The 27,914-nt window shown below is 46.6% G+C and overlaps 1 protein-coding gene across 1 annotated transcript; it reads right to left on the reverse strand.

Moving 5' to 3' along the window:
- Nucleotides 1–3,917: 3,917 nt before the first annotated feature.
- Nucleotides 3,918–27,860, reverse strand: UBE2Z (ubiquitin conjugating enzyme E2 Z). Its single transcript, XM_060254571.1, has 7 exons — nt 27,420–27,860; nt 21,418–21,490; nt 18,068–18,255; nt 11,471–11,582; nt 10,010–10,122; nt 7,075–7,165; nt 3,918–5,649 (listed from the first exon to the last, which is right to left on the reverse strand). Exons 1-7 carry the CDS (start codon nt 27,767–27,769, stop codon nt 5,479–5,481), a joined length of 1,098 nt encoding a protein of 365 aa, XP_060110554.1. The 5' UTR covers nt 27,770–27,860; the 3' UTR covers nt 3,918–5,478.
- Between the last annotated feature and the right edge of the window lie 54 nt (nt 27,861–27,914).

The following is a 27,914-nucleotide window of genomic DNA, read 5'->3' on the forward strand; positions in this document are numbered from 1 at the left end:
CTCACAAAAACTAGAATCTTTGCTCACAAGACTCCACAGTGTAAGGGGAACACTGATCCAGGTTTATGCTTCCATTCATCTCCCTCAGGTTTACTTTTTATTCCCCCTTCTCTCTCCCTCCCCGGGGGTGGTGGGGGGGAGAGCTTTCTTTCATTTTTTATTCCCCTCCTGCAATACGTTTGCAAAGTGATAACTATTTTGCCTCCCATGGCAGCCATTGTGGGGTGACACTCGCAGCATCCTCTCACAATTCTTAGTGTCTGCAGGCTCAAAGTGCTTGAGGGATCCCAATTTAAGGCTTGTCACACACTTCTACCTTCTGTTGAAAAGGGTCACACGTACTCAGATGTCTCCGCTGATTTAAGCCTCAAGGTCTAAAAACTGATCTCAAGGTCTACAAACTGATCTGGCAAAAACACTCTGGCACAGGGTTTTAGCAGTTAATGGCAGGCTAGGATCTGGGAGAACCAGGTTCGAATCTCAATTTTATCCTGTGATGTGAGGCTAAGAATGTGACTGGGGCCAGTCACATGCTTCTGAGCAACCTTAAGTTGGGTGACCAGTCACGCGCTCTCAGCCTCACCTACTTCACAGGATGAAAAAGAAATGTCATAAAACTGCTTTGGGTTCCTATTAAGGAGAAAAACAGGGCACAAATAAAAGAGGTGAAGACACAAAAGGGGAGAGTTATGTATTGCATACCACTGTGAGCTGCTTGGAAGAGGTGCAGAGTGGTAAAGCTGCAGTACTGCAGTTCGAGCTCTCTGCTCACGAGTTCGATCGCGGCAGAAGCTGGGTTCAGGTAGCCAGTTCAAGGTTCACTCAGCCTTCCATCCTTCTGAGGTCAGTAAAAGGAGTACCCAGCTTGCTGGCGGGAAAGTGTAGATGACTGGGGAAGGGAATGGCAAATCACCCTGTAAAAAGTCTGCCGATAAAATGTGATACGACGTCACCCCAGAGTCAGAAACTACTGGTGCTTGCACAGGGGACTACCTTTACCTTTTTTTTTAAATGTATTGTATACGACTCTGGACACAAAAGAGGAGAACTACACATTGTATACCACTCTGAGCTGCTTGGAAGAAGTGTGAGAGAAGAGCGCTGGACAGAGCGAAACGTCCACTTGCGCTACTTGCAAAAGCAGCAACAAAGAAAAGACCATGGCTGCTACTTGGGCTAAGTCAAACTTACTGTATTCCTGCATGTCTAAGATCTTGTGACACCCATTTCTAAGTAGTATAATGTCTAGGGAGGAAAGTGCAAGGGGTCTGCTGATCTTGCACATGAAGACCTGAGTCGGTTTGTTTCTGCTTGCACATCACTGGATTCAATCGTTTTTAGATACAGAATTCCACCCCCACCCCACCCCAACACCCCTGCAAATGTCTATATACAAATTAGGCAAGTATATCCATGAAACATGGATCCTTAGCACTGGGAATGAAATTTTCATCTGCTTCCCTTCCCATGGAGTATATGAACTTAAATTCTTGCAAAAGTATATGTTCTTTAAGAAGGTGGGCCCGTTCTTCCTGAAAACCTGGCTTCAGCTTCTGAGACATGCAGTCAAAAAGCTGAGAAGCCATTGTTTTGGGGGTGGAAAGTGCCGTCAAGTCACCGCTGACTTGCAACGACTGCTGTAGGGGTTTCCAGGCAGTATAATCCACAAAAAGGGATCACAGCTGATGAGACAGGCAATGAAAAAAACAAATACTGTGATTTGCTAGTAGACGCTAAGAGGTTTTAGCATTCGGTTCTAGAAGAGGCATAGGACTGGTCCTGCTTAAAATTATACACTTAAGTGGCTTTGCGCTAATTTGCTGTCAAAAGAATGGCTTGCTCAAAATTAAGAATAAATAAATAATTATAGAGTATAAGAGCAACCGGCCACCTAAAAGAACAGCTTGCTTCTAATAAAGATATTGCAGAGAACTATTGGCCAGCAAACTCCAGAAGGCTTGTGCATTTGGTTAAATGAGTAAGTTTGGACTGGCTTAAGCTTCTAATATAAATATATGCACTTAAGTGTCGTTGAGTGGATGAGAAAACTTGAAATAGAAGATGTTGCAGAAGAGCATTAACATCGCGTCATTACAAGAGGCTGGTAACCCTGGAAGAAATACTCCTGAGATGATGATGATATTGGATTTATATCCCGCCCGCCACTCCGAAGAGTCTCAGAGCAGCTCACAATCTCCTTTACCTTCCTGCCCCACAACAGACACCTTGTGAGGTGGGTGGGGCTGGAGAGGGCTCTCACAGCAGCTGCCCTTCCAAGGACAACCTCTGCCAGAGCTATGGCTGACCCAAGGCCGTGCTAGCAGGTGCAAGTGGAGGAGTGGGGAATCAAACCCGGTTCTCCCAGATAAGAGTCTGCTCACTTAACCACTACACCGAACTGGCTCTCCAGTTTGGAGAGGAAGTCCATTGATGAAATGAGCCTATATCCGGGTGCTCGCAGGACCCTTTTTGCAATATTGGAATGTGAGAATGGACCTCTGTGATATTGTTATGTGAATGGATATTTCTAGTGAAGTATAAAAAGATATTTAAAAGGTTTTCAAATGGTTTTATTAAACATTGTTAGCCAGTACACCACAGTATTTGTTTCCTTCACTGCCCGTAGGGGTTTCCAAAGCAAGAGATGTTCAGAGGTGGTTTTGCCACTGCCTGCCTTTGCATCATACCCCTGGTATTCCTGGGAGATCTCCCATCCAAATACTACCAGCACCAACTCTGCTTAGCCATGGTTTCACTGCTCCAGAAAGACACAGGGAGAAAAAGAAGTCTTCCAATTCTGCCAAAACAAACTTTATTGCACAAAAAAACTGTTATGTACAATTGTATATAAACGAGGTTTCTTTACTTTATTACCCTTGCGCATTCTTCTTTTTTTTTTAGCTTGTTAGGCCTAAAAATTCTGTCACTAAACTTTTTGTCTAGCTCAGTCATCTAGGATTGTCACTTTTGAAAATGGACACATTCAGAAAACAGATGGCTATGGGGCAGCTAGAAAACCATATTCCTTTGCTTGTTTCTTACACCCACATGCGAGCTGTGTTGGTTTGTTTGTTTTTCTTAAAAAAAAAAGAATTAACCACATAAGGCATTTTCATGTTTTGCTTTGAAACAGAAATGTATATGAAATGGTTCAACAGCCAGCATGCATCTGAAATGGAGATCTCTGAATCACGGGTACTCGGTACCTGGAGAGCGCCTCTAACCTTGGTGACTACAGACTGGGGGGGAAGCCAAATATACACATCGACGCAGTCTAGACAGTATTCAGCCTACCTAAATCCTATTGATCGCAGCGGGACTTAAAAGAGCATCGCCGATCCCTCCAAGTCCCACTGATTTCAACAGGGGTTCAAGCATGACTAAATTTTGTTGGATCACGCCCAAGGAGGTTAAAAACAAACATGATCAGTTAGCTCGCCTCGTGAAGGCTCCTCTACGAGGCATCTAAATGCAAAGTTACGCTAGAAATCTCATTTTATTATTATTATTTAATTCCATCTGCTATGAAATACCCTTGAAGGTTTATTTCTCCTCTGCAGCAGCGTGGGTCTCTCTCTCTCTCTGTATTTCCACCCCACTTCCAAAAGCAAATCTGTGGACGTCGCCTTGCTAACAGGAAGGTTCATGAATGGTTTCAAACCAGCAAGGTGCCTCCTTCCACAAACCAGACAGGTGCAGAAGAGGCATTAGGGCTTGCATGTGTGCATTTTGCTCTGCTGGCCGAGAAGGAGCCCTGGCTATGCCTACAGGCTCCCAAAGGCAGGTGGGAAAGAGAATCCTCAGGCATTACTGCGATGGCTGAATGAGAGCCTTCCTGCAGGAAAGGATTTGTACGCTCGTCACAGCTGATCTGCCTGCAAGAGCCTGCTTCCGCGCAGGTTTTGTTGGCTGGGATCAGAGGACGCACCCTTAAGGTCAGGGCGGCTTGCCAGTTTTCAAGCATTTAAAAAGCAGTATCTAGAAGCAAAAAAACCACACATCCCTGCGAGGCTTCCAAACTCTCTCTCTGCCTCTCTAGAAAGATACACTTCCAGAACTAAACAGGTTTGCTAGATAGCCAGAAGATTATAATTGATTCACAATTCAATTTGTGGAAGGCGTGCTTGTTTCAGAACTCTGCCTTCTGATTTTACTGCAATGAAATAATCTGAGAGAAGGGATTTACAGCAAGTTACTCTCTCACTCGCACTGCGCATGGAACTCTGCATTTCTGCTTGCAAGAAGAATACCCCGTCCTTCCAATGCAACATTTCCGACAGCTGTTTTCTTCCCAGCTATAAAGTCTGTCTTGGACTGACATTTCCCTAAGCTGCTTCTGTCTCTCGCCTCCTTTTTGACCCTGCTCCCAAAAGAGGAGCACACAAGCCTGCCTGCTGTTGCATCATCGGCACTTCAAATTAGCACCGCCTCTTAAAACTGTGATTCTTAAACATGCCTGCTCTCTTCTCTCCTGCAAGTGGCATCCTCGGTCACACGAAATGGATTCTCTCTCTGTAACCTTCCCTTCTCCTGAAGTATAATGCTTAAAGCTCTCCCCGCCCCTCCGGCCACAATTGTACAGAACTTTCAAAAAAAAAAAAAAAAGGGAGGATGAACCAACAGAATTGCAAATAATGAGGATCACCAAAAGCAATTCCTACCTTGGAAGGTTGCAACAAGGAAATAACGTGTAAATGGAGGGTTTTCCCTGGTGTCTCTTCTCCTTTCCTGCCTGAATCTGCTACTAGGTTTTGGATGGGGGGGGGGGGGGAGGAGCTCTAGAATGGAGTAAAGCTTTGAAAATTATTATTTTTTAAAAATCACCTTAAAGCCCAGTTAGCATCCAGCAGAAGTTACTCCTCTTTGGTCTGTCTAGAACAGGCAATGCTAATCCCGAATGGGATGCTACAACCAAACATTAAAAAGGAGGGGAGGAGGGACTCGTTAACATAAACTTGTCAAAAAGTGCTTTTCGCAGGCTCTGGCTGTCGTGAGTCTCTTGTTGTGCAGAGGCCAGCTGGGAGGGAGGCGCTGGGAAGATGCGGTATGTTGTGAGACAACGACAGGACGAGGAGTCATGCTCTACACAACCTCATGCTCTTTTCGAATCGAGAGGGGACCACAGAAACCTACCCGTTCCCCCACCCCCGCCATAGTAGCTTCCAAAATACCACTTTTATGCCAAGGTGTTCCTTAGGTCTCTGGCAGAGAATGGACCGTTTTGCAAAAAAAAAAGGTCGCTCGCAGCGAACTCGGTTCAGTTTAGCATCAAATCCTCTTTTAGTTTTAATGGCTTCGGACCAGAGAGCTAAAGGAGGCAAGGGGAACAAAGTGACGCTGCTCCATCTGTGCTCGCTCCGCTCTGGTCTCAGCCGGGTTTCTCGGGTCTCTCTGGGGAGCCTCCACAGTGCCAGGAGTCGGAAGCTCCCGTCATCGCTTCTCGGGGTTTCCCCACAAGCAATCCGGCGGGGAGGTGGGCTAGGCCTTAACACTTCCTTGCGTGTCCGTCTCTGTTTCAGAGGAGCTGCTCTCTGAGTCTATGTCTGGGTGTTCCTGCTGGTGCTTCTCCTGCACTTTCAGACGGATTCCTTGCAAACGCATTAGAAGGGACTGATAGTCAAAGTGTCCTCGCTTCTCGCCGAAAGGATCCTGGAAGGGGAAAGAGCGTGTGAATCAAGCACGATGATCTGCTGAGGTTACTAAAAACATCTTACCTATTAACAAAACTTACCTTCAGTTTCTCTCACTATAATTCTTTCTAACTTATGCTATCCCCTCTTTTTTCTCTTTTTATTTAAATATTCCCTTTTGTTTGGCTTGGGACGTTGCAAGGCATTATTCTTAGCCCAATTACCAGTTAATTTATCCTTAATAAGATATTTATTTATTTATCTATTGATTGATTGATTGGCAAACAGGACGTTATCTTAAATGCTAAATAAGATGTTCTACAATGTTATATACACCATAGTACTTTATACATAGTGGAATTTCGTTATATATGGAATTGATACAACTTCACCCAACAAAGTTCTGTATAACTTGGAATTTTTAAAATAAACTTATCATATGTTAAAAAAACAAGAACATTGCTGCCCAGGAAATAACTGCTAGGAAGCACAAGGCGTGGCCTTCCGGTTGGACTTGATCTGAGTTATCCTCCCACGGCTTCATTCAGTTCTTTGGAAGGGTATTTGACAGAGCTTGGTTCTTAGCCAGATTTGGAACATTTCTTGTCCCAGTTGTCTTCTACAGTAGCCTCAGAAATACACAACCAACTCTCCGTGTACCAAAAATTCAATAGAAATGTATTTAAATGTCACTAAATCCCCAAATGTAACAACAATATTCACCATATATCACCATAGAACATAATAACAGAAAAATACAAAAGGAAAGCAATGTCAGTTGCTCATCGCAGCTGTCCACATAAGGTCCCGAGAAGGATTTCATATCTGAAACGGTTTCCATTACTGGACTGGCCTGCCGTTGGACTATCTGCAAGGAAACATGAGACTGGCATTTTTGCCTTATATGGACAGTAGCTGCGATGAGCAACTGACATGGTTTTCCTTTTGTATTATTTCTATTATTATGTTCTGTGGAGCTATATGGTAATTATTGTTGTTATATTTGGGGATTTAGTGACATTTATATACATTTCTATTGACTTTTTGGTACATGGAAAATTGGTTGTGTATTTCTGTAGCTTTTCCTCCTCCGTGGTCCCGATGGTACTGTTCTGATGTGAGACCTAAGAGCACAAACTGGCAGGAGGATCTCTTGCACAAGCCCCTCTTAAATAAATTTCAAAATTGGGCTTGCAGAGGGGAATTTCCTGCTGAATTGCAACTCTTTTCGGGTCTCCCTTCCACCCAGCATCTATGTTTTTATCTGTTACCCCTTGTATTCTGGTCATGGACTGTAATAAACTATTTGATTTTATTTCCCCTAGCGTTCCTCTGTAGAAAATCCAAAGCTGAGCTAAAAACCTCACAACTGAAAGGGAGATCAGGATATGAATTCTTCAGTTGTTTAGGTTTCAGATTTTTTGAGGTGTTAGCCAGTCCTTACCTGCATTGTCTGTCCTTGAAGATGGAGCCTCTCTTTGCACGCCCCCTCATAAAAATCATAATATTCCATGAAGGATTTCTCCATAACTCCCCTGGCAAATAAAAGTGACAAAGTGTAAGCCCTCAGCAGTGACAGTGTGATGGTTTAGGAAAAGGACTAGCTCCCATCACCTTTCCACACATGCATGCTGTGCAACAGTTCCAAAAATCCCAGGAAAGGCAACAGCACCGCAAAGGAGAGGAACCTATGTTACAATCCTGTTCAGTGAGGAAGTCTCTTGGACGGCCTGGGGCAGAAACTGTGGATAAAGTGAGGTAAGGCAATTTTAGAGCCTTCAGAAACTTGGACTGGCACGAGGGGCCCCTATGGCTAAGTGGCAGAACATCTGGCTTGACATGCAGGAGACCCCAGGTTCAATCCCCAGCATCTCCAGGCAAAAGGATTACAGGAATCAATTTTGGGGAGAGACCCCCTTCTCCCTGCCCGTGATCCATCAATCAGATAATACAGCACTAGATGGACCAATGGCCTGACTTGGTATTAAGCAGCTTTATATATGCTGGAAATATTTGTACTGCGTGGATTCTGTGCCCTTGAAATATACAATGTTAAACAATGCCTTTTATCTGCAAAACTGCCAAGAGCCCTCTCTTTCCATGAATGTATGACTAATGCTTTGGTGTGCACCTGCAACTCCAGCTCTATTTTGACTGTAACGAATATGTAACCGTTCTACCCTGGACAACAAGCAGGCTTCTCAGACAGTGTGAATTCCTTTCTTTTCATGAAGTCCATGTGCTATCAGCTTGTACCTGTGTTTCCCAGGTTCTATTTTTAGCACACTGCTCCAGGAGGGGGGTTTCTTTCTCCTCCTGGGAAAATGTTTTGAACGCTGAGGCTTGGGCAGGAGGCATCTGGCTCTTAACTCACATCTGACCGTGATGCCACCCAAAAAGGTGGCTTAAGTTTCTATCCCTTGCTGAATTCCTTGCTGCCACAACCTAAAGCCTAGTTCAGAAATGCCCTGACCTGAACAGCCCAGACTAGCCCAGTCTTGACAGATTTCAGAAGCTAAGCAGGGTTAGTACTTGGATGTGAGACCACCAAGGAAGTCAGGGCAGCTATGCAGAGGCAGGCAATGGCAAACCATCTCTGAAATCCTACAGGTTGCCACAAGTCGGCTGCAACTTGGCAGCATTTTCCACCGCCACCCATCCAGAAACTGGATCTAAACCAGGAGTGGCCAAACTGTGGCTCAGGAGCCACAGCCCCTACAACCAGCTTGGAGGAAGGCATTTGTCTCTTTAAATCACTTCTCCAAGCCAAGCTAGCCAGTGGCTTGGAAAATGCATTTAAAGTTAAAGTTGTCGTCTTTTCTCCTTTTCCTCCCTCCTTCCTCCCCATCTACTTCCCCCATTCCTTCCTTCCTTGTGGCTCTCAAACATCTGATGTTCATGTTTTACAGCTCTCAAACATCTGATGTTTATTCTATGTGGCTCTCAATGTTAAACAAGTTTGGCCACCTCTGTTCCAAACATAGCTCTTTGGCTACCCTTTTCCATGCTCTACCCCTATCTTTGATCAAATTTCTCAGAAATTTTGTGAAAAACACTGCCAAAACTACAAGCAACGAATCCCTCAACTTTGCATATGCAACCTGAGCGAAAAGCTCACAAAATAAAGATACAAATCATAAAAAACCATCACCTTAAAATTATCATCATAACAACAACCATAAAACCAAGCCAAAGGCCTACTGGGACAAGGAAACAACATTAAAGCAGCTAAAGAGTAGTCAATAAAACAGTCTTTGACTAGAAACAAGCCATAAGGGAAAAAAAGGGGGGGGCACACATTGGAACCTTCATTAAAACCTGGCTAAGGAGAAATGTTATTGCCTGGCACCTAAAAGATAATAAAGTAGGCACCAGGCGAGTGTGATGTGGGAAAGCATTCCAAAGGTGAGGCACCATCCCTGAAAAAGCCAACTCTCCTCTGGATGCCGCCACCTTCACCTCCACAGAAGGCACAGAGCACAGGCAATGGGAAGATGATTTGAACTGCTCACCTGGTTAGCTCAGGAGGAAACAGGCCTTTAAGTACCCTGTCCCCAAGCCATTTAGGGCCTTGATGGAAAGAACTAGGGCTGTGCAATTTTTTTTCCCCTTGGCATTTTTTGGTTCAGATCTATTGGACTTGGAAAAATGTTGGGATTTCCAAAAACACTAGAATCCCAGTACCAGAGAAGTATTTGGATCTGAGATATTTCAGAAATCTCAAAAAAAAAAAAAAAAACCACCAATTTTTTTTTAATCCAACAGACCTGAACAGAAAAATAGATAGAAAAAAAGCAGCGGCCAAAAAGAACCGAGTGGCGGCTCAGCAAGGGCTCTTCTGGGCAGTCCCTTTAAACCCGACTGCTAATAGAGCCCACAAAGCAGTTGATCTTGTGGGGAAAACAGCTGAGCAGTGGGAGCCACCTGCTCCAGCCTCTCAGCTGTTATTCTGGTTTTGCCAGTAATTCCTGAATATATCCAGGATTTTTGTTTTGTTTTGTTCTCCCAAAGAATCCTGGACACATTTAAGATGCTGAAATATACCTCAAAAATACTGATAAGGTGTTTTTTCGGGTATATTTTTTGGTTTGGGTAGACCCAAAATGCACACACCCCTAGTAAGAACCTGCACTTTGAATTGTGCCCAGGAACACATTAGCTGGATAACTAACACATAAGATTAGGATTTTGACAAAGACCACCACATGTACAGAATCTGCTCTTCAAAACAGCAACAGTCATTAAAACAGTACAGCTGCCTGAGTGGCGGGCCCCGGTCTTTCCACTGGCAGGCAGTTTTCCAGCCTTTCTCTCTTCCACCCCAAAACCTAGAGAACCCACACATTATGCTGACCCCCGCTCTCCCCAGGCACACCTACCGTAAAGGCTCTGGACAAGGGCATTTGCCTTCCAGCATGTCACACACAGCGACTCGGATAGTTTCATGCCGGATGCACTCGTTGTAATTTTTACTGTCTCCCGGATGCCGCTCCTGCAAGGTATCAATTGCCCAAAAGAGCTCTATTTAAAAAGTCCCAAAGAAACAAATAAAGCCTCCCGTCTTCAGCAATGCTGTTCTCCACTAGGAAAAATGGTTTACTTCCATCGCTAATTTAAAAGGCAGCATTTTAAATCACATGTAAAAAAGATAGTTCAGTAAAAGCTCAGCACCATTCCGTGTAATCTATTCTACTATGGGAGTCCACCCCAGCCCCTGCAAAAACCCAGAACCTCTCTGAATTATGAGACTAGACCCTCTGGCCTCCCTGACCTGCACAAGAAGATGACAGTTCCATGCATGCTGCAGCCTGGCAAATAAACAGTCCTGCTTTGCCTACTGGTTATGGTGTGAGGAAACCTGTGAAGCTATTCAATACACTATCCTGAATAAACAGGCTTTTATAACACACCCAGGAAGGAGATGAACAAGAAGATGGAAGATGATATTGGATTTATACCCCGCTCTTCACTCTGCATCTCGAGAGTCTCAGAGCAGCTTACAATCTCCTTTACCTTCCTCCCCCCACAACAGACACCCTGTGAGGTAGGTGGGGCTGAGAGAGCTCTCCCAGAAGCTGCCCTTTCAAGGACAACCTCTGCAAGAGCTATGGCTCACCCAAGGCCATTTCAGCAGCTGCAAGTGGAGGAGTGAGGAATCAAACCTGGTTCTCCCAGATAAGAGTCTGTGAACTTAAGCACTACACCAAACTAGCTCTCATCTACAGGAATCTGCAGCATGCCAGACAGCAGGATCTGGCTAAAAGGAGCATCTCATTCACAGCTTTTGATTAGTCCCTTAGCTTTTCCAAAACTAGCCATTCCATCAGGCTCAACTGCTGGTGGCAGAGGGCTTCACAGGCTGCATTAATTCTGAACCCAGGTATGGCCACAGCATGGATGGTGACTGCACCGCATCACTTAGGATTTTCTTTTTTAAAAAGGCTTCCCCATGTGTGCCAAAAACTTTCTTTTAGACAACAAGATCACATTTTATGCCCAAAAATACATCTTGGGGGTGGTGGAAAAGGATCTGATAAATCAGAGGGCCCTGACCTGGATAGCCCAGGCAAGCCTGATCTCATCAGATCTTGGAAGCTAAGCAAGGTCGACCCTGGCAAGTACTTGGATGGGAGACTCCCCCCAAGGAATACCAGGACTGGGAGGCAGAGGTAGGCTGTATCAAGCCATTTCTCTAAACATCACAAAAAATACAAAACAAACAAAAATATATGACTATATAAATCAGAGAATCCTCCCTGGCTCAAGGGAAGGGCAAGAGAGTTATTTAAGGACGGTGCCCATTAAAAGTAGATAAAAGTTTCCAAACCCAGCCTCCTTACCTGTTCAAAGCCAGGTTCATTGTGATAGGGGTTCTCAGTCATCAGGGACTGTATAGAGATGAGGACTGAAGAGATGCTCTGGGCAGGACTCCAGGCCGGACCGGTCCATGTGCTGCCAGACAACAAGAAATACAGTTCTGTAACATGGGGTGGATGACATTTGGATTGCAATGTAGTTTTATATAACTTCTCTCAAAATCAGCTCGAAGCCTCCAGCTGGTACAGAATGCCACACCTTTGGCATTATCTGAAGCTAGTTGAAGCATGCACATTCTCCACCTGTGTCCTACCATGACTTTGCTCATGGGAGCAGGGCGTTTTGCAGATGGGCATGATCAACAATACATGCCTGCACACACACCTTCCTTGCGGTCTCCCCACCACCACCACCCCAACCCTGTTGAAAGGTGAACCTGAGGTCAGGAATGTCCCCATGCTCCTGGCATTTTGCAAACTGTGGAGGACAGAACTGTTCAGGACTTTTTTTTAAATAAAGGAAATACCACACTGATCCAGAAAAATAGATTCTGGTGGGTAGCCATGTGGATCTGAGGCAACAGAACAAAATTTGAGTCCAGTGGCACCTTTAAGACCACAGGTGGCCAAACTGTGTCTTGGGAACATGTGGCTCTTTCACACATACTGTGTGGCTCTCCAAGCTCCCACTGCCTCATTAGCCAGCTTGGAGAAGACATTTATCTCTCTAAATTACTTCTCCAAGCCAAGCCAGCTGATGGCTTGGAGAATGCATTTAAAGTTAAAGTTGCTTTCTTTCCACCTCTCCCTCCGTCCACATCTTCCTTCCTTCCCTCTCTCCCTGTCTTGTGGCTCTCAAACATCTGACATTCATGTCTTGTGGCTCTCAAACACCTGACATTTATTCTATGTGGCTCTTATGTTAAGCAAGTTTGGCCACCCCTGTTTAAGACCAACGAAGTTTAATTTTGGGTGTCTGAAGCAGTGTGCATCTGAAGTCATATGCATGCACACAAATGCTTATAGCCAGAATTATCTTTGCTCGTCTTAAAGATGCCACTGGACTCAAACTCGGATCCAGGGAAAGACGCTGAATTTGAACTGAGATAATACCGTGTTCTCCATTGTTTTAACATGTCATGTCCAACACTTACGCTTTGCTCAGACAACAGTTCATTTGCAAATTTCTGCAATTCCTATCATCCTTATTGACTGCATTGATTCACATTATGTAATCTGCCTTGAGTCTCAGTGAGAAAGGCAGACAATAAAGAATGGAAATAAATATCAAATGAACTTCTGGATTGCAAGGTAGTTTTATGCAACTTGAGTTCTTGAGAGTACAAGTTCCCAGTCCCTCGTGGTGGAAGAATAATTTAAAAAAAACAAAAAACCAGGATGATTAAAAACCATCCCAAACTTGAAAGGAAGGTCAGTGAAAGCCAAAACTCACCATACACATAGCGGCAAGGCCACAGGTAGCAAGGCAGATGTTTTACTGACCAATGTAATGTTAATACCATCTTAAAATCTTGGGTCATGTTCCAGGACACAAAACAAGCACAAAGCCAAAGATTTTTGACAGTGGACAAAGGATTCAGCAACCCAAGCCTCTCAACACTTTGTCTGAAGCATGCTTCTAGTCCTCTTGGCTTCACAAATAAAAAAAAAAGTGTACCAGAGTCTTGAAATGGGTTAGATCCTGCCACCTTTCCCACTTGCAAAAGGCTGGAGACACCCCCTTTAGACCTACTTGCAATGTTATAAAGGGAATCACATGATCCATGTGGACCAGACTTCACTCAGAAGAATCAGGTTGAGGAAGCGTTCCCTTTAAGCTGAGTTAGTGTGAGCCAGCGCACAGTTTTTTATCTTCCGGCTCACACATTTTTTTCCTAGCTCAGGAAGGATGGCCCCAAAGCAAACTAATTTATGCAGTAGCCAAATCTCTTGCTCACAACTAATGCCAGTAGCTCACACAGCAGAATTTTTGCTCACAAGACTCCACAGCTTACAGGGAGAATTGGTTGAGAGCACCCTTCTGACTCTTTCTCTTAGCAGTAAAACAGGGAACCCACCAGTATTTCTAATGCTCAAGTCCCAAGAGCTCTGATTATCTGCACAACTCCCCAATTAACAGAAGCATAACACACTATGTCAAACAAACGTATGCAAATGCTGACCCACTGATGCAGGTCACAAGCTCTGATTTCCTTAAGGCCAGGTTAGCTCAATCTTGTCAGACCCTGGAAGCTAAGCAGGGTCAGCCATGGCTAGTATTTTGAGGGGAGGCCTCTGAGAACTACCAACACTGTGATGTGGAAGCAGGCAATGGCAAATCACCTCTGAATGTCTCCTGCCTTGAAAGCCCTAAGGGGTTACCACATCAGCGGTGACTTCATGGCACTTTCCACCACCAGTAGCTTTGTGATTGTAAGAATGTAAGAAGAGCCCTGCAGGATCAGGCCAGTGGCCCGTCTAATCCAGCATCCTGACTCACACAGTGGCCAACCATTTCCTCTGGAGGACCAACAACATGGCATAGAGGCTGAGGCCTTTCCCTGAGGTCACCTCCTGGCTCTGGGATTCAGAGGCTTCATGCCTCTGAATGTGGATGTTCCCCTCAGCCCCGTGTCTTTTAGCACCAACTTCATTCCACCGTCTGTTCAACAGTTCCTGTCATTCACCTGACATAATCCACAGTAGTTTACCTACAGTGTGCTCTCGCTCTGAGATGGAAAAATAAGAGCTCAAAACAGAAAAGCTGGTTTTGCTCCAAAGCTGGAGAATAAAGCCTCGCTTTTAGAGTAGCCTTTTCCTTCTTTCTGGGTGCAACCATAGGAGAAAGGGTGCATGTGTGTGTACCTGTTTTTGCTTGCAAGACAAAACAAAGAAACGTTGGAGAAACATTGACTGAGGGGTGACACGATAGAGGTTTATAAGATTATGCATGAGATAGAGAAGGTAGAGAAAGAAGCACTTTTCTCCCTTTCTCACAATACGAGAACTTGTGGACATTCAATGAAATTGCTGAGCACTCAGGTTAGAACGGATGAAAGGAAGTATTTCTTCACCCAAAGGGTGATTAACATATGTAATTCATTGCCACAGGTGGCGGCGGCTGCAAGCACAGACAGCTTCAAGAGGGGATTGGATAAACATATGGAGCAGAGGTCCATCAGTGGCTACTAGCCACAGCGTGTTGCTGGAACTCTGTCTGGGGCAGCGATGCTCTGTATTCTTGGTGTTTGGAGAGGGCACAGTGGGAGGGCTTCCAGTGTCCTGGCCCCACTGATAGACCTCCTGATGGTGCCTGGGTTTTTTGGCCACTGTGTGACACAGAGTGCTGGACTGGATGGGCCATTGGCCTGATCCAGCAGGGCTTCTCTTATGTTATGTTCTTAAAGGGCTCACTCGCTGGGGGTCACCTGCATTTGGGCCCCAAAAGCGGTCCTGCCCAACAAAATGAGGGACAGCAGATAGCAAATTAAGCAATGAGAAAAAAAATTGTACTGCTGAACCTTGGGAGGGAAGAGCTCCTCAGCTACAGAGCAGCCAGCTCTTCTTGGTGCACGAAAGGACGTCAGAACCCCCAACTGCAGTGCATGCAACAGTCCCAGGAAAAAGAGGCTGTTTCTGAATCGCTCTGCCTGGTAACTTCCACGCTCTCTGGTTTTACTTTGCTATTTCCTTGTGTTAAGGATGCACGGCTGTGTTTTAAACTGACCTGGAGGGGAAGGACCAGCCATGCTGCCTCTGTGGGCATGAGCAAAGAGCAGTCCTTCCAGCAGGAAAGAAAAGCAGCAGAATGCTGCAGCTGAGTAAGGGAAGGCTCTGCCAAAGATGCTGCTGACCTTGGAGCGAGGACAGAGAGTTTGTCTGGACCTTGGCTCAGGTAGGGATGGAAAAAACAAGCCAGCCATTTTTGGAGAGGTGGTTATTCTGGGGGCTGAGGGGAAGGTCTGTGTGGGCTGAGCCCCTGGGGCTCCCCTTGCCAAATAGGAAAAGCAAGACAAGAGTTTTCTTGGAGGCAGAGAACAAAACAGAGAATGCAGCATTTCAGCCCCAACCACCACAGAGGTTGGCCTTGGAAAATGCAAAACTCTGTCCAAACAAGTGCTCACAGGGGGGGGGGGGGGGGGGGCGCGGAATAAAAGACATCTTTTTTTCTGTCCTGCAGGAGTTGGGAAGGTTATTTTGCCAAAATCATCCCTAGTAGGATCTTTCTCCAAGGATCAGTGGCACAAACAACAGCCTGAAAATCGTACAAATATGTTTTTGAGGCACACTGCCTTCTTGAGCACACTTGGGCAACCTTTGTGCCACACCGTCCCGTGTTGTATTTTGGTTTGAACGGCTCACGATTAACACAGCTAGAAGTGAAATCCACATACTAGAAATGGGAGGGGGTGGATGCAATTTTAAAAAAAATGCAATGCCCACTGGCCCCACCCCTGGCATGCGTATGGGAATTTTCAGCGCCGTCGAGCTGCTTCCAACTTATGGTGGTCCTAGAAATTATGACCTCCAGCACATCCTCTTGTTCGCAGCCTTGCTATGGTCTTGCAAATGGAGGGTCACGGCTTCCTTGACCGAGCCAATCCATCTCATGTTTGGTCTTCCTCCTTCCCTGCCACTTACAAGTTTTCCTAGCATTACTGTGTTTTCCAGTGACACGTCTTCTCAAGGTATATAAAAAATATAATCCCCCAAAAGCTGCTGATCGCTGAGCTACAAGATAAAACAGCTCTGGATGCTGCAAAAGGCACTGCCAGCCAGACACACGAGTAAGTACTTCTTGCAGTCAGTGGATGAAGATCGAAAGACTGCAGCTTGCACCCTCCTGTTTTGCCTCAACTAAGTACGGAGCCTCCCACTGGCAGAAGGAGCCTTCCTCCATTAAGAGAGATTCAGATGAAGTCTCTTTATGATGGGAGGAAAGCTCCATACTCAGCTGAGCCGACCGGCAGAATACCACTCGGTAAGAAATTTGATCCTGCCGCTCTGCCTCAGCTAAGCATGGAGCTTTTCACTGGCAGAACCAGCCTTTTTTGCCACTGCAAGGCATGCACAGGAAAGCTGTCAATGCTGGAGAAGGCTCCATACTCAGCTGAGCAGAGGGGTAGGAGCAAACTGTACACCAGGTAGTATTCTACCACTTGGCTCAGCTAAGGATGGAGCATTAAGAGTCTTCCTCGGAGTCACTCACAGCAGAGGAAGTGTCCTTCTGCCAGTGGAAGGCTTGATTATGATAATCGGGGTCATTTCGTAGAAAAAGATGTGCCGGAACTCACTAGCACAACTCATTTGCATATGCCACACACCCCCTGACATCACTGGAAGGCGTACTAAATTCTATCAGCTCAGCATCTACCTTAAAATGCTTCTTGAATTATCACTGTCATAATAAAACCTGACTTCCGTCATACTTTTAAAATTACTTTCTCCTTATGTGGCCACAGGGGCACGATGAAGTTTTCCATCGGTCTGCTTTACATGTTTCGGTTATTTCCCCATTTTTTGTAGGGGAAAATATTAGAAAGTTTGTCACATCTCAAGAGTTCAGCCAAATTCTCACAGGGCGTTTGAACAATGGATCCCAGAAGCAAGTTTGTTTTTGTTTTTTTTGGGGGGGGGGGTTAAGAAAAGAAAATTTAGAGGTTTTGGAGCTCTGCTCCTGTGAGCTCCTGCCCAAAATGAGGCCTGATGATAATGATGATGATATTTGATTTTAAACTGCCTCCCCCTGGAGCACATGGCTCAGGGTGGTGCACAACACAAAACATAAATACATCATTAAAATGCATCATAAATACATCAGTAAAACCAAATAAAACCAGAAACGTAGTAAATAACCTAAGATGGCGCTAAAAGTTCTAATGTAACCTCATGGGGAGAGAGGAGTGGGTGGGAGTGCCAGAAAGATGAGACCATTACTGTCCTCAGCCAAAAGCCTGGTGGAACATCTCTGCTTTACAGGCCCCATAGAACTGCATCAGGTTCCATAGGTAGTTCTCCAGATGTTTTTTTGCCTACAACTCCCATCAGCCCCAGCCAGCATGGCTGATGGCTGGGGCTGATGGGAGTTGTAGGCCAAAAAAAAAAAAATTCTGGAGAGCTACCGTTGGGCACCCCTGCCATAAGGCATGTAGGTTGTTCAGCAGAGAGTTCCACCAGGTTGGAGGCAAGGCAGAAAATGCCCTGGCTCTGGCTGAGGAACAGCTGAGTAGAGCGGCAGGATACCATTCATGGTGTGATTGAAAGACGACAAGGACAATTTCTGTATTAGGACAGGTGGCAGCTACCCACGCCTACCTCTGCAGTCATTTCCCCTATCTTTGCAGCGAGCTTACCTCTGCAGCCATTTCCCCCGTGACCTTCACGTCACTTAAAGGAAGCCCATGCTATTTAGGCCTGACTAGCCATATCTCCGGTCCCAATAGGCACAACTCCGTCATCCCCCCCCCCCCCCCCCCGAAACTATAGATTAGCCCACCTCTATGCTCTGCACAACTTCTTGGAAAAGACGGTGCTTTCAGTGGCATGCAAAAGGGCAGAACTCCCCGAAGGACCCACCTGAGCCACCCCTGTGAAAACAGCTCAGGTTGCTCCGCTCCTTACCCTAGAATACTGAGGCAGACCTTCCCATTGCGGTAGAAATTAGGGTTAAACCTCACTGTGTTATTCCCGGTTGTCATCAGCTTGACCCGTGGCGGATGGATGGGATAATCTGGAGGACAGCGAAACAGGAACAAGAAGAAACCCCCTTCGTAAGGCGTGTCAAAGGGCCCCGTGATCAACGCATGAATCTGCAAGAGAAAAGCCCAGCTCGCGCAAACTCTTCCAAACTGGGTCGCGGCACCGGCCGGCCAAGACGGTGCGGAACACAAGCTGACCCCGAGATGAGAGTCGAAGGCAAATGCTGGCATCCACGAGCAGTTAAGGGGGGAAAACACCTCTTGAGAAGCCCTTGGATCCAAGTCAAAGGCATCGTTCACATAAATAGCACATGACAGGGTAAACTCTTTTAGGGCATAGGCCATGGGTGGCCAAACTGTGGCTTGGGAGCCACATGTGGCTCTTTCACACACATTGTGGGGCTCTCGAAGCCCCCACTGCCCCATTGACTAACTTGGAAAAAGCATTTCTTTCTTTAAATCACTTCACCAATCCAAGCCAGCCAGCAGCTTGGAGAATGATTAAAGGTTAAAGTTGGGGTTTTTTTTCACCTCTCTCTCTCCCTCACCACATTTATTCTCCTTCCTGCCTGCCTTCCTGTCTTGTGGCTCTCAAACATCTGACATTTATTCTATGTGGCTTGTAACGGAACCGGCCCGATTCTGCCTTCAGACCCGGTCCCGTCAACTCCCTTTTGAGTCGCCAACTCCTGAAGGGAGCTTATCCACTTCCCACCACTAGGGCACGCTACCACCACCTGTTTAATTTAGGGGTTCCTGACCGAGAGGGACAGGACTCCCAATCCTCCTTGCCAGTTCTGTGGCCTCAAGGTCCTCTGCCAACCCAGCACCTGGTTAACACAGAGACCACAGTCCTTCTTTGGGAGACCCCTGGAGGATTGGCACCCTTGCCAACTGTATGCCTTCCCTGGCCTCCCCTCTAGCAGTAGTGTGGTCTAAGGCGGCTGGGGAACCTTGGTGGTACAGAGGGACTACCTTTTAAACAAATAAAACATTTATTTAAAACATGCAGCTATTGACAGGGATTTTTAAATACAGGGTGAACAAAAGTAATAAATGAAAGTAGGGATGAACGATCCTTCTTTCCCTAATATATAACTGGCCCTGATCATACCATCCAGAACCGACTCACCAGTCACCAAGACTCAAATCAAAACTGCCTTTCCCTCCCAAAATCTATAATATAAAACCCAGTTCCCGCCCAGGAACTGGTTTTCCCTCCTGCAGCCTTCTGGGAGACCAGCCTGAAAGACTTCCTGTCTCTCTAGGAGGCCTCCTCAGAAGTGCTGCTTCCAGATAGGAGGGGAGGGGGAAGGAGGAATAGACTAGGCCAAAGCCTTGCTTAGAGTTTGAGAGACTCCTCCCAGGCAAACATAGGTCCGAAATGGTGTTTCTCCACATGACTCATACATTAAGCAAGTTTGGCCACCCCTGGCATAGGCAGAGGGCTGCATAACCGCATGCACATGAAGCAGGAAAACAAACTAACAAAACCGTTGTCAAAGGGAATGAGCCTGGGATAGCCTTCTTCTCAGTATACTAGCATGCAGAATTTTTCACTTCAACCTGCCCATTGTCCCTTCTTACCATGGTCCACCTGGCTTCTGCCCATTCAGACCCCATGATGCTCAGCACAGCCAGTCTGGTGCTCTAAGGGGACTCTGCTTTCCTTTTTCACTATCACTAAAGGCAAGTTGGACCCAACCCACAGAATTTCTTTGTATAGGGAAGTTCTCAAATGTGCAGTTCTGCCACCAGTTGTCCAAAGTGGTACACCCCCATTTAGCACACCATCTGGCGTTTGCATGAATTAACCTCACACTTGACCTACAACTAGATGGCCATGACAGTTTTCCCAGTTGCAATGGGCAATATACCAATATGGGAGAAGCCAGAAGCGTTTAATGCACTGTACAAGTAACATCATCTTTGTGTTTCCATTCTTGTGTTTTACAGTATTGACCCTGTAATCCTTGACAGACTCATGTGGGTTATCTTTGGTGGCAAGTAACATGCACAAAATAGTCATGAGCTATTCCACCAGTCAAGTATCAAGACTGTGTTCTTTCTTCTCTTGGCTCAATGCATGTTCCAGAAGCTTCTCTGGAGGCGAACGGCCTCTTCGGCACACGCCAAAAACATCGTGGAGTGTTCTCATAAATTGGGCATTAGGGCTGTGTCAACCACTCACTCAAAATGGCTACAGGAAGTCAAAGAAAAGAGAAACCCTCCCCCCCCCCTCTGCATCTATGCAAAGGCATCAGCTTGATTGGGAGGGGACAGAGGAAAAGAGGAGGATCGCTGTTAAGTGGGATGAGTGGGGCCTGCAGGACAAAGAGAGAAGCTGGTCCACCAATTGTGCCTGAAAAGTTGGGGAAGGGGGGAGTCTGAACTTGGGTCTCCTGCATGCTAATCTGGCACTAACCACTATGCCACTGTTGGCTCTCATTTTCCCAAGCACACCTTTGAGATTATAAAACCCAAGAGCCCGTATCTTATTTTGATCTACGCATAACATCTAGGAGACTTAGGGATGGCAAAAAAAAACCCCCAGCGTGTGCTTCCTACTACGTGTGTGTATTGAGCACCATCAAGTCACTTCTGATTTACAGCAACACTATGAATGAATGCATTCCAAAATGTCCTGTCTTTTAACAGCCTTGCTCAAGTCTTGCAAACTGAGGGACATCACTTAATCCATCATATGTTGGGTTCAATGTTCCCTCTATGCAGTGGAGTCTTGTGAGCAAAAATTCTGCTTTGTGAGCTACTGGCATTAAAGTGGTGAGCTCAACTTCATGTGAGCCAAACAATTAGGGTGCTCAGGGGCCATCCTTCCAGAGCGGGCTGAGCTACGACAAAAATGTGTGAGCCAGAGGCTAAAAAACTGTGAGCTAGCTCACATGAATTCAGCATAGAGGGAACAATGGTTTGGGTCTTCCTCTTTTCTTGCTGCCTTCAACTTTTCCTAACATTACTGTCTTGTCCAGTGACTGCTTCCCACTGTATCAGTTACCAAAACTCTTCGATGCACCATTTGCTGTATGTAGAGTACTGCACACATGTGTTAGGGTGAAGAAACTTTGTGCAAACATCGCTTCACCTAACTTCTCCACCTGTGGCTGTTCCTCCCCTGCTCTTCTCACTGGCTGCTGGCTTAAATGGGATTGTAGGCCCTGGGAGGGTAAAGGGCAACACGCCAGCCTTCCTTGGTGGCCAGCAAGGAACCCCCTTCAGCAGGAGGACATGGCAGAACGTGGCATTCAGACCTACCTTGGTCATATCGTGGGGGTCAGGCACAACAAACATTCCGGGAGGCGGCTCCTTATAAATCGACATAATATCTCTGCGGAAACAAAAACGAGAAATGCAGCAGTTGGTGAGGATCCTGGTAGAGCTCTTGCTGGTCCCAAACTGAGCTGCATTCAGCCTTGAATCCCAGCCCCCAAAGCTTATTCCTGAGGGAGTGGAAGCACAGCATTTAATACATCCTGCCCCCTCAAACACGACACTCTAGTTTGAAGCCCTCACGGCTTCAAGCAAGCAAATCTGCATAAAAACCTGTAAAAGACCAAGATAAAGACTTCCTCACTCCAGTAACTTTTGAAGTAAATTGCTTTTAAGATATCCTCCCCTTTGCCATACATTGCACTGTTTTTATACTTGGCCAATGAACTGATTAGCCTTACGTGTCATGTGTTGTGGGTGGTCCCCAGAACAAGCCCACCTTGCAATGCTGCTCAGGGAGGGGAGAAGGAAACATAGCAAGGGTGACATTTTGCAAATATTACAACATGGGCTTCAGCTCTCTGCTTGGGTCCAGAAGAGAACACCGTAAGAAAATCCTTGTTGGATCAGACCAGCGGTCTATCTAGTCTAGCATCGTATTTCATACAGTGGCCAACCAGCTATTCTAGAGGGCCAACAACAGAGCATACGGGCCAAGGCCTTCCCCTGACACTGCCTCCTAGCGCTGCTGTTTAGAAGTTTATCGCTGGACCTCTGCTTCATGAATTTATCTAATCCCCCTTTTAAGACACCTATGCTCGCGGCCATCACTAAGTCCACTGGCAGCAAATCCCATATTTTCATCCCTTGTTCAGTAAAGCAGTACTTTCCTTTGTCTGTCCTGCATCTGTTGTCCATCTATATCAGGGGTGGGGGTGGGGTGGGCGCTCAAGATCTATCTATCTATCTATCTATCTATCTATCTATCTATCTATCTATCTATCTATCTATCTATCTATCTATCTATCTATTACTTCACATTTATATCCCGCCCTCTCCGCAAGTGGACTCAGGGCGGCTTACAACATCATAAAAACAATTCAATTCAATAAAACATATAAAACCATAATTTACTTATCAATTTTAAAAACATTCTAGCGCTGTTTCAATCCAATATAGGCGGTATTGACTTTCCGACTATGATCGCCAGCATTCTGTAGGATGTCCTGGTGGCAGCCCCTTTCCAATCAAAGCGCAAAAGCCTGTTTAAACAGTTCGGTCTTACAATCTAGTATCTTGGGAAAGTGAGCAAAATTTCCATCTACCTCCTCTTCCCCATGTGCATAATTTTTAAAACCCTCCTTGGCCATCTTTTCTTCTAACCCGGAAAGCCCTGCTCTCTTTTGCCCTTCCCCACAGGAAAGGTACTCCCAACACCTTCACTTTTGCTTTTGGACACAAACTCACAGCCACTCCAGCCTGTAAAAGAAGTCTCTCTTACATGTCCTTTGCTCCTAGCAAGTTAGGTTCATTGCCGAGCAAAGGCGTGCTTCACCTGAACAGCACTAAACAAGCACAATAAGTCACTGCTGACTGTCTCCGGCTCAGTTTATGAGCCACTGCTTCCTCCTCGCTTAACAATGAACAACGGGCTGCCATGAAGTGGCACCTCTAGCCCTGCCAGGAAATTATGTCAACAGCATGCAGTTAAAATGAGAGAGAGAGAGAGAGAGAGAGAGAGGGAGGGAGAAAGAAAAGCTGCAGCCCTTCCAATGCCCACGCCAACTTGACACAGATTATCACCTCTGGACATAAAAGGACACCACACCCTGTTAAAGGACCGGGGAGGAGCCTCATTACACTTTGCAAAAGGAAGCCTGCTTCACATTCACTTTCGTTCAGTGCTCCTCGGACTCCTGCCAACAATAAAGCTTTTGTTTCTGGGATTGCGTAAAGCCTGGTGTTGATGCTCCCTGCTTTATTATGAGAACAAGCCTGAATCATCCTGGGCTTTCCCCCTGGCTAATTTCCCTGCTTTTCAACCGAGGTTACAGAAGTTCCTGAAGCTAGAATGGAAAGAACCCCGCCCTCCCCCGGCTAAGTAACCTTTGCTGGGCAGCATCTCATTCATCTACCTTGGCAGTCTCTCCTGAGTGTGATGTTGGCATCCATAATCAGCATGACTAGGAAAGATTCGACTTGGGGATCCATTTATTGCTAAAGAGAGGCATTCCCAGGGAGGCTGTGGAAACTGTGAACAGGTGCCTGGAGAAAGTTTTGGGAAGGTTGGGGGTTAACAAGACAAAACTTAAGCCCAACAAAACAGATGCTATTGGTGTAGCTCTTCTGTTGCATAAACTGATAGCAGCAGTGGTCAGAGGCACCTTTCAGCAGTTTCAGCTGGTTCCTTCACGCGGAAAAGATCCTGCATCCCCTGCTAAAATCAAAATTAGATTTCTGCAATGCACTCTGTGTGGGGCTACCCCTGAAACTACAGTTGACACAGAATGCTGGAGCCTGACTGGAGTGGGTTGTAGAAACCACTTTACTCTAACTGGAGAGCCAGTTTGGTGAAGTGGTTAAGTGTGCGGACTCTTATCTGGGAGAACCGGGTTTGATTCCCCACTCCTCCACTTGCAGCTGCTGGAATGGCCTTGGGTCAGCCATAGCCCTGGCAGAGGTTGTCCTTGAAAGGGCAGTTGCTGTGAGAGCCCTCTCCAGCCCCACCCACCTCACAGGGTGTCCGTTGTGGGGGAGGAAGGGAAAGGAGATTGTGAGCCGCTCTGAGACTCTTCGGAGTGGAGGGCGGGATATAAATCCAATATCTTCTTCTTCTTCTAATCTCGTTCCATCTACACTGGATCTCTGTTTGCTTCCAAGGTTTAGTGACCTCTAAAACCCTACGCAGCTTGGAGCTAGCATACTTTATGGACCCTTACTGGGAACCTAACCTCTCCACTCCAGTCATCTTCATATGCTCCCTGTCCCGATTCAAGGCTAGCCAGGTGGCAACCTGAGAAAGGCTTGTGGTGCTGAAACTTTGGAACTCCCTCCCCAGGGAGCTTAGTCTGTCTCTCTCTGTAATTGTCTTCTGCCTGTGGGTTAAGACAATAAATTCCTACTGCAATGGAGTACCATCCTTTCTATTGGGGCAGGAGAAGAGCTGGGGAAGACACTGCCAGTAGCAGCTGGATAACACCTCACTAGGCTTGTTCTCCTTTCTGCAGACTGCTATAAAAGGCCTGACTGTGTCCAGAGCCTAAGGACTCTTTGTCCTTTGCCCTGAGAGTTGGGCTTAGAGATCAGCAGATCAGCCAGCAGAGGGAGAACACCTGCCCGTCTACCAGAAGCCTCCCCTGAGTTTCTTGTTTGGTCTGTTTTTTTCTCTGTGCATTGTTAGCTGCTTTGGGTCCCTCCTGGAGAGAAAAGCAGAATATAAATATGCCAAACAAATTTAGAAGCAAATAAAATATTGCAATTTCTAATGCTGGGCGTCAGGGTGTATGGAGTCCCATGGGTTTCACAATCCTCCATCCCTGGGTCTTTCATTTGCCTCTATATTTTAATGGCTCTGTTGGGCGTGGCACTTTATCATAAGATGAAAAGTTTTATAGAAACATTTTATTTCACTCCTAACAGCACACTAAGCACTGTGCACAAGAAGACAGAACAACCTAGTGTCACAGAGAGCTCAGCTTGGCTCTCAGTAGCCTGGATTCAAATTCCATCTTGGCTAGGATCACTTAGTGCAAGTTCATTTTACTCTTTCAAACCCCATAGATCTCTTTTTAATACAGAGATGAAGGCAAAGAGGAGATTTCAGTTTGTGTTATTGAATATGAATTGGAAGCCATGTGCAACTATGGATGGATTCTGAATTAATATTTAGCACCTCGAGTACATATACTGTGAGTTGTTTTCCTACACTTCATATTTGATTTCTGATTGGCAAACTGGAAGAACAGCTTAAAGAACTTGTAATTGTTGGGATTTTTTGCTGTCAAGTCACAGCAAACTGTAAGGTTTTCAATGCAAGAGATGTTCAGAGGTGGTTTGCCTGCCTCCACATCACAACCTGGCATTCCTTAGTGGTCTCCCATCCAAATACTAGCCAGGACCAACCCTGTTTAGCTCCTGAGATGTGATGAGATCAGGCTAGCCTGAGGCTATTGTGAACCATCTTGTCTCACTAGTAGAATACTCCATTTCCATCTTGGAGGGGAGACTTTCCAAGCAAAGAATCATTATGGCATTTTACTGTATGAAAAACAAGGAAGAGGAACCCAGGAAGGATGGGAGTATGGCTCTTGAACAACAGGGGTGCTTTGGCTGGCTGTGTTCCAATTCCAGGAAATGGAGAGAAGCTGCCTTCTTGCCATCTGAAATCAACATTATTTGTTTGTAAAAGCAAGCATGTGGGCGAGGGGCAAAATTAGTATCTTGCAGAAGGGAAATGAAGCCTTAAACGTGATATTATACACCATCTGTTCACCCAATACAAAATGAGGAAACTGAGACTGAGGTGGAAACCATCCAAAGGGTCCCCTCCTACAGGCAAATCTACAGAGGAGTAGCCATGTTACTCAGTTGCAGGAAAGCAACAACAACAAACAGGATCACCTTAATATCATTTATTCCAGCATGAACTTTTGTGGATTAGAACCCACCTCTTCCTGCGATTTGAGGATTCACTCCTGTGTTTGAAGAAGATGGCTTAATGCCTGAATCCTTATGCTGGGATAGAAGCCTGTTAATCATGATGCCATAAGACTCCAAATTATTTTTCTATACTAGAGCCAGTTTGTCGTAGTGGTTAAGTGCGTGGACTCTTATCTGGGAGAACCGGGTTTGATCCCCCATTCCTCCACTTGCAGCTGCTGGAATGGCCTTGGGTCACTAGCTATCACAGAGCTGTCCTTGAAAGGGCAGCTTCTGGGAGAGCCCTATCAGCCCCCCCTACTCACAGGGTGTCTGTTGTGTGGCCGGGGGGGGGGGGAGGGTAAAGGAGATCATAAGCTGCTCTGAGATTCAGGGTATGGGGTGGGGTATAAATCTAATTTCTTCTTCATTAGAAATTTACAGGCTCAGAAAAGGACAGGTAGAGAGGGAAGAGTTCTTGGGCATCATGTCATTCCAGTGCCAGCACACTCTGGGACATAATACTGCTGAAAATTTTCTTACTCCGTATTCACAGTGGCCATTTCCCCCCTTTCCTTCTTTCTTTAACAGCTGTTCAACATGCAAAAAACGTCTTAAATGTAGCTCCAGCCTATTCTTACATCTCCCCACTGCCTGAAAGAGCTACAGCAATCAAATATAATGTAAGAACCTAACAAGAGCCAGAGCCCGGCTGCATGAGGCCTGTTTGCCATCTAGTCCAGCATCTTCTTTTATACAACGACCAACCAGCTGCCCTGAAGGGCCCACAAACAAGGAACAAAAGCCCCCCACTCATCTGCTTCCTTGTGTTGACATTTTGACTCCGAACACGGAAATTCCCTTTAGTCATCTTGGCATGTAGCCATCGACGGTCCTCTCCTCCATTAATCAGTCTGAGCCCCTTTTAAACCTTTCTATCCCAATGGCTGTTGTTGCTACATCTTTAAGCAATGGGGTTCACAAGCCAAATATGATACAGCCCCCCTTCCCAGCACTGGTATTCAGAGACTTCCTTTAGTCATCGTGGGTGGCTAGTAGCCATTGATACACCTTCTCGGTCGTGCATCTGCCTAATCCCCCTTTTAACTTATGGACCCTAGCAACCATTCCTACAACCCAATTCCATGCCACACATAACCTCGGGAAAAGAGAAAAACCCAAAGCCCCAAAGTAAAAAATGACCTTGACCGGGCCAAGATTGAAAACTTTTCTCCTCCAACCCCTGCCCAAGAACCACGCGACAGTCCCTGGGCACGAAGCGCGATAAGCACTCTGCACACGCCCGGAGGCGCAGTTGTGCGGCCGGCGCATGCGCGCTGCAGCCCGGGGTTTCCCAAGAAGCAGGAGGTCGAAGGAGAAGCTCCACTCCGGCCTCCTCCCTTCCTCACCGTTTGATGCGGAGCAGGCAGGCGGCGCTCGGCCTTTCTCCGTCCCAGTCGCCGCTGGTGGTGGGGTCCCAAAAGGCCGAGTGCGAGAGGAGCACCCCGGCGGCCGCAGCGGCAGAAGGGGGGAAACCGGGCACCGAGGTGGCTCCGGGCACGGCCCCGCTTCCCGTGGCCGAGCCGCCTCCGGCCGAGGCCAGCCCCGCCACCGCCCAGAGCTCCGCAGGCAGGAAGACGCCCGGGCCGCCGCCGCCGCCGCCACCCGGGCCGGAGCCTGGCCCGCTGCCCCCGCCGCCCGGGGCCGCCGCCAGCACAGCCGCCGCAGCCGCCTCCTCAGCCACCGGACTCTCCGCCATCCTCGCCAACAGTCCCGGCGGCGCTTCCGGGACCTCCGACGCCAACGACTGGGGCGGGCAGAGCGGAACTCGCGCTGTCCCTCACGCTCTCTGCGCCGCCCAGCAGGCAGGCAGGCAGCTACACTGCCAGGGCGCACGCGCGGGA

The sequence above is a fragment of the Heteronotia binoei genome, chromosome 15, assembly GCF_032191835.1.
Source record: "Heteronotia binoei isolate CCM8104 ecotype False Entrance Well chromosome 15, APGP_CSIRO_Hbin_v1, whole genome shotgun sequence".
In the NCBI taxonomy this organism is placed as follows: domain Eukaryota; kingdom Metazoa; phylum Chordata; class Lepidosauria; order Squamata; family Gekkonidae; genus Heteronotia; species Heteronotia binoei.

Excerpts from the sequence above, each read along its gene's own strand:
- UBE2Z (XM_060254571.1), bottom strand. The coding sequence starts at position 27,769 with ATGGCGGAGAGTCCGGTGGCTGAGGAGGCGGCTGCGGCGGCTGTGCTG. Across the intron at positions 21,491-27,419 it reads TGCCTGCTCCGCATCAAACG|AGATATTATGTCGATTTATA; the intron begins GTGAGGAAGGGA and ends TTGTTTCCGCAG. Across the intron at positions 7,166-10,009 it reads CCTTGTCCAGAGCCTTTACG|GGGAGTTATGGAGAAATCCT; the intron begins GTAGGTGTGCCT and ends TTTATTTGCCAG.